This window comes from Marmota marmota, unplaced genomic scaffold (genome assembly GCF_001458135.2).
Source record: "Marmota marmota marmota unplaced genomic scaffold, marMar, whole genome shotgun sequence".
Classification (NCBI taxonomy): domain Eukaryota; kingdom Metazoa; phylum Chordata; class Mammalia; order Rodentia; family Sciuridae; genus Marmota; species Marmota marmota.
In genome coordinates, this window is record NW_026000222.1 from 3,951,951 (window position 1) to 3,963,665 (window position 11,715).

At 56.7% G+C, this 11,715-nt stretch overlaps 1 protein-coding gene across 1 annotated transcript in view; it reads right to left on the reverse strand.

Annotated features, from left to right (window-relative positions):
* Necab2 (N-terminal EF-hand calcium binding protein 2) overlaps window positions 1–11,374 on the reverse strand; it is an 18,400-nt gene extending 7,026 nt beyond the window's left edge. The window contains exons 1-5 of the mRNA XM_048792644.1: window positions 11,266–11,374; window positions 10,159–10,256; window positions 3,341–3,477; window positions 1,121–1,239; window positions 894–973 (exon numbers count right to left, since the gene is read on the reverse strand). Of these exons, the coding sequence (XP_048648601.1) occupies window positions 894–973; window positions 1,121–1,239; window positions 3,341–3,477; window positions 10,159–10,256; window positions 11,266–11,374 (543 nt within the window). The remainder of the gene's footprint in view (window positions 1–893; window positions 974–1,120; window positions 1,240–3,340; window positions 3,478–10,158; window positions 10,257–11,265) is intronic.
* Between the last annotated feature and the right edge of the window lie 341 nt (window positions 11,375–11,715).

Sequence of the window (11,715 nt, forward strand, 5' to 3'; positions counted from 1 at the left end):
CAGCTGGCTGTGAGGGGGCGGGATCCCGCTTCGGCCTCAGCCCTGCGACAACGACGGGATGCCAGCCTCCTCCCTCCAGCTCTGCCTCTGCCTCCCTCGGGTGGGAAGCCGCTTGACTCTGCCCCCGTGAATCCCTCCCCAACCCCAAGCCCACCGAAGTCCTAGTGTCCTTTGCAAAAGATGTGAAAAAATACAGAAAAGTAGAAGCGATGTCACCTCCATCCTAGAGCGCTGACACACCCTTAGCGGAGATCCCGTAGCTGGATGTGTACCTGGAGCCTTTTGGTGACAATAATTGCTGACCCTGCTAACTGTAAGTGCTAACTGGGAGCCTGGCTCTGAGGTCAGCCATCAAGACATCATTTTACCTAATCCTAGCAGCACCCGGTGAGTGGCACAGCCAGAATTCAACGCCACAGATGATCCCTGAGCCACCTGAGCCCCAAGGCACATGGGGGACTCCACTGATCACAAGCCACCCTGTAAAGGCTGTGTCCTTGTGCCATTCCCCCACCTGTGGGTGTGCCACGCTGTGCTCAGTCCATCTCCTACTGGTGACCAGTCCCTTGGGGCTGACTGTCCTGGATCTCACGCACCATGATGCCACTGTGTGGCTCCACCTGCTCAGGCCACTGCTACCTCAGTGCAGAGCCCTCTTTGCCGTGATGTCCCCTGGCAGCACGGGACCCCACTGGCCACTCTGCTCCTGGGGTGCCTGCCCAGTCCTCAAGGCCAGGGCCCATCCTTAGTCTGCTCTCCACCCCCATGCCTCACCTGGGGGAACCTGTCCCATGGCTCCCCGACTCCTGCCCTGATCTCCAAGCTGCTCTGTGTGTGCATGTGGGGGCCACTGGGGAGAAAGGGGTGTCAGGCAGAGGCGGGGCTGGGCTTACCTTGTTCTCCAGCCTCCCAATCAATTCTGCCAGCCGGCTGATCTGGGCTTCTAGACCCTCCTCCTTTGGGTCCCCAGTGACTGAGAGAAGCACAGACCGTGGTGGTAAGCAGGGCCAGGCCTGGGGTAGTAGCACCCAGCCCTCCCCAGGCCCCACCTGGGCACTCAGAATCCTGAGGCTCCCAGGCAGGCCCCTTCCCCCCCCCCAGGGCCACAGCTCTCTCTCACCAGATGGCAGGCTCTTCCCTGGCTCCACAGCCATGAGCTTGTGGTTGGGGGCATGGGGAGGAGAGGGGCTTCCATACCAGGTGCCCATGCCCCCGTGGTCGGGCTTGCCGTGGTTCTGTCTGCAGTGTAAGTGGGGAAACAGACAATGATGACAGCCGCAGGACCCTGGACACATTCAGCAGCTTCAACAGGCACTTATCAAGCACCAACTGTGGCTGCAGTGTGCCCAGAGTGCACCTGCGGACACCTGTCCCCTGGAGTGGGCGACTTGTCTTCGTTTCGAAAGAGGTGGAAACAGTGCCCACAAAGCAGGTGACTTGGCCAAGGCTATGGGGCAGATGCCCACCTCCTGCCCAGCAGCTCGCAGCGTCCCCAGGCACCTGCTGGGCCCAGGCTGTGCGGATACCAAGTCCCCCTCCCTGCCCCACTGCCAGTCAGGGTTACGTGCCTCCTGGTGTGGGGGATCTGGGCTGGCACTATAAGACTCCCAAAACGGGCGTCCTAAAAGACATGGAGAGTGGGGACACGGCAGGACGGAACTGGGATCCTAGCCTCTCCCGCCCCTGCACCCCTCCCCCATGCACACTGACCTGGGGCCCAGCTGGCTGCCTGCACACGGCTCAACAGGCACTGTGCATGGCAGGGACTTTGAAAAACGCCTGGTAAACAAGCAACTCCTCATGCACAAGGCTGCTGGGAAACAGAGGCCAGGGATGGAGCGCACACACCCGCCAGCACCTGCCGCAGCGACACCCCGTCACCGAGCATCGCTGCCTTGGTTCACTCTGGAATCCGTCTCCTGTGAACCCTGACCGCTCAGCACGGCTCTCCTGTGTGGATGGAGCAAACCTGGCTCCCCAGGGAGTGGGAAAGGCTCTGAGGTGTCAATCACGGTAGCTCTACAAAGCAGCAGCAAATTAAATGTGTCCCTTAGACCGTGAAGGGCTGAGTGGGAGGCCCCGGATGCGGGGTTTGAACCCGAGGCTTGTGCCTGGAACACAACACCCCGAGGAGCTGCTTGGGTGGGGAAACAGGCTGCTCCCAGGGACCCAGGGACCCGGGCGGGGGGCGGGCCGGTGTAACCACCGACATGGGAAAGCAGGCCCGGTGCAGGCGGCCATCTGTGAAAACCACAGGAGGCCCGCGTGCCACAGCGGATGAAAACGGCAGGTCCTGATCAGCACAGGAAAACACCACGCGGCACTGGAGAGCCAGGCTCAGCTTCCAGAGTGGCGACCCGCTCTCGGATCAAGACTGGCTACAGACACGGAGCTCTGCCTCCGCGCGGGCATTCCCACCAGCGCCCGTGCCCGGGGCTCTGCACCCTAGGTTTCCCAGGTGCTGGGCACAGTCAGCACCTTTGTGATCACATCTGAGACAGCTCCGTGCCAGCCGGGACACACCCCAAACTCCCAGCCCACGGCAAGCCCGTGTCCCCGCTGCACTGTGCCTGAGGCTGTAGAAACTCCAAGCTCTCTAGAGCGGGGCGGCCTGGCAGCTGTGGATTTTGTTTCCCCACTGCACTGGCACATCAGCTGCCCTGGGCAGAACTGGGTAGGAGAGTTTGCCTCAACCCGGGGCAGCACACGGGGGGCTGGTGACCCGGGACTGGCACTGTTGAGGGGAAGGAGAAAAGTGCCCCTCTCCAGGAACCAGACACACAGTCTCCACCTGGCACCATGAGAGGACCCCAGGCAGGAACAAGTCCTTACTGAACACTGAGTGACACTGTGACAAGACCACCCACTTTCACTTCTCTTTCGGTCCTCCTGGGAGAGCCTCAATTTGCTTCTACCCCCTCTCCAGTGCCTCCCGCAGATGGCCCAGTCTCTCTGTGGGCGAGGAGGCTGGAGTCCAGCAAGAGCATGGCTTATCTCGCTACTTCATCCATGGCAAGGGACGCTCTTAACCATAAAAACTGGGCCAGACAACAGGGTCACTCTGCACCAACAGTGAGTGTCAGGCGGGTGCAGCGAGCCTGATGGGTCTCCAGTGGCACCTTAACTGTCCTGTGCAGGCCCTGCATGTGCACACCAGGCATGCATCCGGCGCAGCCCACCTCACCCGCTCCTCACGGTGACGGAGAAGCAGCTAGGTACATAATCCTCCCGTGCTGCAGCCCGAGACACGGAGGCCCAGAGGAGCAGCTTGCCCAGTGCAGCAGGCTGGCCTGTGCACACGGCACACCCCAAGTGACCCTGCAGGGTCCCGTCCACGCACCGGATCTGGCTAGTCTGTTCTTCGATGGCTTCCACCGCACTCTCCACAGAGCTCAGCAGAGACTGGATCTGATTGGCCGTCTCCTTCAGGAGGAAGCGGGTCACAAACTGGTCCACGTTGCTCCCGCCCTCATACACCTGTGGAGGTAAGGGAAGGGACATGGAGGAGAAGGGGTGGGGACAGAACGTGGAGATGTGAGGCACCTGGGGTCAGTGTCCTTGCTTTGCAGGGGGAAGGGGATACTCACTCAAGACAGGGCATGAACTCGGGCATCAAGGTCCAAACCCAGGTTTTACCACTTACCAGCTTGCGGCCTACTGGAGCCTAACAGGGCCACTGTACTCTATCTTACAAAGTTGTAATGGGGATTCAATGACCACATCTACATAAAATGCTCAGCCCAGTACCTGTCACAGCAAATAATAACCAGCTGGAATGATAAAGGTGATGGTGATGATGTTGGTTGTGGTGATGGTGGTGATAATGACAGTGATGGTAGTGGTGGTGGTGATAATGATGGTGATGGTGGTGATGGTGATGTTGGTGATGATCATGGTAATGATCATGGTGATGATGGTGGTGATGATAATGACAGTGATGGTGGGATGATGATCATGGTGGTGGTGATGATGGTGATGTTGGTGATGATCATGGTGATGATCATGGTGATGATCATGGTGATGATCATGGTGATGATCATGGTGATGGTGATGGTGATGGTGATGGTGATGGTGATGGTGATGATCATGGTGATGGTGATGATAATGACAGTGATGGTGGGATGATGATCATGGTGGTGGTGATGGTGGTCATGGTGATGGTCATGGTGATGATCATGGTGATGGTGATGACAGTGATGGTGGTGGTGGTGATGATGATGATGGTGGTGGTGGTGGAGGAGGAAATGATCATGATATGGCTGGTCCCCAGGGTCAGTGGCACGACACTGATCAGCAGTGGTGTTTATGTTGCCGTCACAGAGCATTAGGGAAGAACTTGTCATCATTTGGCTCCCTCTTCCCTCCTCCAAGGAGAATTCTTCGGGCTCTCGAGTATCATGTTGCTAAAGAGAAATGATAGAAGAAACTCAAATGCAGCCAGAGGGTTACAGTGGCTCCCCAAAGAAAGGGCGAGGCTCATGCTCAGAAGGAGTGGGGGAAGCAGAGCCCAGCGGGGGGCGGGGAGAGGGAGCAGCTCAGGAGGCCGAGGACCAGGACCAGGTGAAGCTCCATCCCCCTGTACTGAGACCCCAGCCCCGACTCTTCTCATCACTGAGATTCTTTTGGCTGCAAAAGGCTGCCCAGGAGATGGGAAGACTCGGCTCACCAGGCCACTGCTCAAACCCTGTGTTCCCCAGCCTCCCCCCGAGGTCCCGCCTGCCAGGGCCACCCGCTCCAGCACTTTGGAATCCTGCCCAGTCCCTGGCAAGGGAAAACAGGGCTCCCAAGGAAAGCAAATTAAACCATCCATCACTGTGACTGGGAATTAATTAGCAATAACTGAACAGTGGAGACATGGCGGAGAGACAGAGGCCGAGGAGGGAGGCAGGTAAGGCTCTGACGGGAATGTCCTGGGTCAACACCCGGCCAGGGCTGCGGGGGACCGACCCGGGGGAGAAGGAATCCTGTCCCACGCCCACGTGGCGGGTCCTGGCGGCTGGGCGCACCACATTGATGGATTATTCTTCCTAGCGAACAGCTGAGGCCACACACAGCCCAGTGACCGCTGGACTCTGGACAAATGAACAAGACGACTTAACTTGGTAGAAAAAAAATGGAACACATAGGAAGAGGCTGCTGGAGAGGGGCACAGCCGGAAACTGGCCGAGGACGGGGACAGGGACGGGTCAATAATTGCCTGGCCTGCGAAGCCGTCTTCCAGGGCGCAGAGGAAGCTTTCCAGATCCCTCCTCTGCCACAATCGCGGCCTCAGCCAAGAGACCAGCTCTGCAGTTGGCAGGGGGAGAGGGAGAGCTCGAATTCCACACCCACCGACGGTCACTCACATGCAGGAAGACGGGGGATATCCAGCAACCTGCGAATCTGTGACTTTCACCAGATGAGCATCTTCCCCTGAGGCTTGAAGCTCGGCCCAGGGAAGCGGTGCCCACAGGACCCGCGACCACGCAGCTCAAGCCTTCAGGTTACGGGGCCCTAAGTGAACTGGACAGTCTAACTCCAGTGACCCTGCATCAAGTCAGTAGACCATTAAAAAAACAGCCCAAATCTCAGAAATTCCTTCATTCCCAAAAGGAACAGAAAGGATTTTGTATTAGCCAAGTATAAAAATGCGTTTGAGGGTGTCTAGTGCTTTAAAAACATCACTAGTAAAACGACAATGAGGATTTTTAACTTCTCAATCCTGATCAACAAGCAGCAGACCATCAAGAGGAAGTACGTATGGGAAGGGAGGGGAGGGGAGGGGAGGGGGCATAGTAGGGGATAGGAAAGGCAGCAGAATACAACAGACACTAGTATGGCAGTATGTAAAAATGTGGATGTGTAACCCATGTGATTCTGCAATCTGTATATGGGGTAAAAATGGGAGTTCATAACCCTCTTGAATCAAATGTATGAAATATGATGTGTCAAGAGCTTTGTAATGTTTTGAACAATAAAAAAAAAAAAAAGGAAAAACGTAGGAGAAATGAGGAAGGGTTAAAAAAAACGGGAGAACAGGAGACCACGGCAGCAGCCAGGACAGAACGTCTGCCAGGAGACAGGCGGCCGCATCCCCAAGAGAAACGCAGCTCCGGTTGGTGATCCGGTGATCTGCCAGGGCGCACTGTCCCCAGAGCACAAGGGGCTATCGAGAGCTGCACAGAGCACTGGATCAATGTCACCGCAGAGCTAGCGCCTCAGTGAGAAAGTGCCACGCAGGTGAGGCCAGGAGGCGCCACAGTTAGATCCCCATGGCGGGCGGCAGGAACTGCCACAGGTGTCACAGCTGTGTGACGCAGCAGCTGATCACAATGCCTCGATTACGATGACCCACACTAGAGAGAGCAACGGTGAACACGCGCGCACGCCCAGGACCTGGTTAAGAGCCAAAACTTGGAAATAGCCTAGTACGGCCAACAGTAGAGGGAACACAAGCTGATCCAAATAGGAGGGTTTAAAATCATGCTTTCAACATTTTCAATGACATGGGGGAACTGTCAAAATATTAGGTGAGAAGCAGAAAATAAACTTTTCTAATGGGATGATATTAAAAACATTAAAGAAATGCACGTGGAAAAAAGGTATGAAAAGGTAAAAACCTTCAGTGTTCACCGTGGTGGGCTGCTGGGGTCAGGGTGATCTAAAAGGTCAGCGCTACATCCTAAAATTTCATGCTGAATACCCACCATTACACAATAAAAATGTAACGAAAGTCAGCACGCATCAAACCTCCTGGCTGAGACTAAGAAGGAAAAACGTTTGGATACAAAGGTGACGAGACAACAGCTCAGTGGAGGAATGAGCCCTCCACGCCCCACAGGGAGGAGAAGTCGGACCACGGTGGTCAGGGAGGCGCAGGACCTCACCAGGCAGCGTCTGCAAGTCTCTGAAACAGACTAAAAGATCCCTATGTGTCTTGTCTAGTCCACTTTTTGGGACCACCTAAAAGTGATCCCGTCTTGGAGCTGCTTTTATCACTCCACAAGACGCAGAGAACTTGGAACGACGCAGCACTCACTCACGGGCACGCTGGTGGGTTCTGCCCGGCAGAGCGTAACTGACAGCTCTCCGTTTGGCACCGTCCACAAATTCACTTCAGAACCTCCGCACATCGCAGAATGGTCCACTCGATCTCATTACAACAATGAAAGGAAAAATGAATGAGAACAGCAGACTAATCAGAGAACAGTGGGACCGAAAGAAAGCACATCAAAACCCACGGTGGCCGAACACAGCACTCAAAGGTCAAACTGAGTTACCAAAACCATCTAAGCATTCTGTTTCACACGGGGCGGGGGGCGGGTACCAAACAGTCACAACCGCAAACCCCAGGAATGGGGAAGGAGCTTGCAACAACGACACATAAATCAGAAAACGTATCTTGAAACGTAAATAAAAGTATGGGCTGTTTGTTAGAAACAACTAGTTCAATCAGGCCTGTCATATATACGATTAAAATTTTATATAAATATATATGTAAATTTTTTTTAGTTGTAATCAAACCCAATACCTTTATTTTATTTATTTTTACGTGGTGCTGAGGATCAACCCAGGGCCTCGCACTGCTAGGCGAGTGCTCTACTGCTGAGCCACAACCCCAGCCCTCAATATGTAAGATTTTAAGATGTAGAAAATGGTATCAATTTAAAATAAGATCTGAGCGGCAATAGTACATGTTTGACCGTTCTTACTCTGCGTTAAATGAATCTGTTGTGTGTCAAACGGTGTTTCAGATTTTTAAAAAATAGTCCAAAGACCATACCATGTGTAAATGATCATAAAACCAAACACATCCAGGGCAGTTGTTTAAAAATATACTAAAATGAACACAAAAAGTTAAAAAAAATTTAACGAAAACAGGGCTTGCCTTAAAGTACCTACTAAAACACGCTCTCCTCTGGCAACACCTTAGCCCGAGAGCACTGATGACTTCTGTTTTTGAGTAGAGAACGATCCCGTGTTTGGGGAGCCGACTCATGCACAGAAGTCGCCCAGAAGGCCCTCCTGAGGCCCCTGGAGGAGAGAGAGCAACACTGGGCCAGGGCCGAGGACTGGGCAGAGTGGCCACAGAACGAAGTCCCCATGAGGCTTTATCACAGGGAGCCACAGACTGTTCAATACAGGAGTCTAAAAATAGAACCCGCCATCCATAGCTCGAGCAAAATCATTTGATGGTTAAAAAAACAAAACACCACAGTAGCGTTTGAGAGAACTCGCTACCCTCCTAGGACAGCATCTAATAAAGGCGGGCAGACGCATCTCTTCAACAGGCTGGAGCGGATTCTAAAATAAGAGCTGGCATTAATATCATAATTAGTGGAAAAATCCTAGAGCAGAGACTGAAAATCTAGCACAACCAGGCAGCTGGGGGGCGTCAGCGCCGCGTCTTAGAATCCAGGAAACGCGACACACCAGCGTGACGGGCACGCGCAGCAGGACCTGCAAGTGGGGCTGCTGACCGGGGGGTGCCTGATGCACGCGGTCAGCTACAGCCAGGGGACATGAGAACAGAGCACAGCCATGGGCTGCGTGAAGAAATGGCAGTCACCACCTTGAGGACCTGGGAGCCACCCAAGGCCACAGAGAGCAGCCCCCACCCGCGACTGGTGCACAGTTCCTGGGGCAGTGGCCAGGCTGGCCTGCACTGCACAGGAGATGGTAGACCCCCTCCTGGCTGGGGGCCTGCAGCCGGGCCTGGGGGCCGAACCAGGGCCAACAGCAGCACCACCCAACCCTGCCAGGGAGCAGCCCCCTCCCAGAGGAGGAGAGGGGCCACGGAGGGTCCCTGCTGCACAGCACCCAGGGGCGTGTGGCAGCCTTCCATGGGCCATCTGTAGCTGGCCCAGAATCCCTGCTGACCCAGGGCCCTCACAGTGCTTCAGGACAGAAGGTGCTCAAAGACCAACGTGAACAGGGCGTCACTCTACGACGGTGTTAAAATACACTCGAAAGCAGCAGGACTCAAGCAGCGGCACGGTGGGCCAGAAGAGTATGTGTGCCCAGGCAGTGACCGGGCAGCAGCTCACCACGCTGGGCATACGACAGGGGCCCGATGATGAAAACTGCCGGTCGCACTGCTCGGTGCAGGTCCTGTGCTAAGCGGCTGCCACAGTCCTCTCCAGGATGGTGAGACGGAAGCTCCCATTTCACAGAGGGAGCAAATGAGGCTCAGGAAGGGAAGTGACTGGCTCGGGCCCTTCAGCCAGGTCTGCTGGACACTGTCCTCTCAGCTCCCCAGCCTCCGCCAGCATGGCCTCCCTGAGCTCTGGTGGGCTGTAGCCCCGGCTACCTGCAGGTGTCCTCCTGGGGCCCTCTCCAGCTCCGTCTTGGTGGGCCTGGACTCGTGTGCCCAAATGGCTGCCCCTACCCCTGCTGACAGCCCTCTGGTTCCCCTCCTGCCGTGCGCTGTCTTGCCAGGCTCTGACTCAGTTTGCCCGCCTCGTCCCCTGAAGCTGTGGCTGTGACCCCGCTGGGTTCCCTTTGTGCGCCCCGTTTCCAGAGCTATGAAATGGAAGGTGAAGACCACCCCGGGGGCTGCCCTGAGGACCAAAGGAGATGTGGAGTGGAGTGTGGGGCCTGAGCACAAGCCAGCCTCCGCAGGTCCTCAGGACGGCTTTGGGGCTCTTCCCTGTGGGTGCGGAGAAGGAAGCCCGGGGCAGTGGAGGGTGCTGTGACCGTCAGGGCTCCAGGGAGAAGGCACAGAGGCCCCAGGGAAGGCTCGTGGCACCCAGCCTGCAGCCTGGCTCCACTGCCCTGTCCCCACCCTCCGAGGTGGACACGAGGCAGCAGGACTGTGGGCAGGCCCTCTCTCCAGGACACAGCCCCTCCACGGCCCACAGTTCCCAGCTCGGTGGGGGCTCCCTGCCTCTCCCATAAGACCACCGATTCTGGGGTCGGTGCCGACGCATGAACCCAGTGCTCCCTTCCAGTCTCGTAGGCCTGCTAAGGAAAGGCACGAGTCTGTCAGGTGTGGCACCTGCTCAAGGATGGGTGTCACAGCTGCTGCCCATCCCGATTAGGTGGGAAGGGGCCTCATGCCCTAAACAAGCATAAAGGGCCGTTCACCAAGCTGCTCCGCTCACTCCACAGTTTATCCGAGCTCCCTCCAGGAGCCCCAGCCCAGCCCAGCCCTGTCGTCACACAAGCAGGAAAACTGACCTTCTTGGTGTAGCCCATGGCCTTCAGGACAGAGTGATTCAGTGTCTCCAAGGACGCCAAGACATCCTCATAGTCTCCCATGTGGTCCACAAAATAATCTGGTGGGGGAGGGAAAGGTCGGGGTAACCCGGATTCTGCCCCTCCCACCGGCCTCCCAAGCCCACCGTGCCCCTCACGGCCTCGCCCTCCTTCAGGCCCTTTCCCATCCCCCTGCACCCCATCTTGGGCACCTACCACACAGCTCCTTGGTGTCCACGTGGCTGGGGAGAGGGGGAGAGAGAGAGTCAGCAGCCCGTCCTTGCCCCTCCCGTGTGCACAGCTGCCCCATTTGTGAACCACGCACCATGCCCTCTCCGTTCTCCAGAGGGGAGGGGGCAGCAGTGGGGGGCCACCTGCCCGCCTGTCCTCATCTTGAGGCCCACAGACCACAAAGTAATGGAGGGCAGTGAGCAGGGCTCAGCCGGGGGGTGGGGAGAGGCAGGGATGGGGGGTGGGTCCCTGTCACAGGCTGCCAGGGAAACTCATCTGACTTCCAATGGTGGCCCCAGCCCAGGCATTGCTGCCTCTGGGTCCCAGCTCTGCAGGACAGGGACAGCCTTCCTCAAGGTGTCCTGGCTGCACTGCACGGTGCAGCCCGGGTCGTGAGCAGGCGGGAGAGGGGTTCAGTTAGCTGCAGGGGGAGGAGTGGGGCCAAGCTGGAGCTGGATTGGGGTCCAAGTCGAGGCAAGCAGCTCAACACCATGGTCCAGGCCGGGGCTGGAGAAAGCACGAGGCTTTGGCTTAGGGTGGGGTCAGAAATGTGTGACATCACTGCCAACTGCCTGTTCTCACTGTCCACGTGTATAGGCAGAGCTGAGGGTCTGTCCTTGCTTGGCCAAAATGCTCAGAAAAGACCAATTCTGTGACAGTAGCCAATGCAGAATCAACCTGTCCACTCCCCACATCAGCCCGAGCAGTGAAGGCCACATGGATCTGACTTTTGGATGAGCACGGTTGGGCGTTTTGGGGCCCTGCCTCACAGGGGCCTGGGAAACGAGGCTGCCTTCAGGACAAGAAGGGACAGCTGCTGCACACGGCTGTGTGCGCCCTGGCGGGGCCGGGGCTCACTTGGTGTTGTCGGAGTCGATGGTGTGGAAGAGGTCCTCCAGCTCCTTCTCGTTGAGGACGCCATCGGCGAAGAAGAGCTGGAATTCCTCCAAGGACAGCTTCCCGTCATCTGTAAGGTGGCAAGACAGCAGAGCAGCTGGCATCTACAGATGAGACTGGTAAGGCCCAGCACACCCCCCCATCCAGATAGGTCCAGCCGGGATGACCCCCCGCCCCAGCTCATCCCAGCCCAGGAGAGGAGCTCTGCTTCACATCATCCTGGCCCATCCAGCCGGTTCCAGTTAATCAGCAAACTCCAGTTCATAGAATCCCAGACTCACCCGGGGATGCCCAACTCCACAGACTCAGCCACGACCCTCCAACTAACAAGTGCTACAACAGCTAGCCCTCTGGGTCTCGCTGCAAAACAGCCATTTGCATGCACTCAAAGAACGGAGTGTCCGCCTCCAG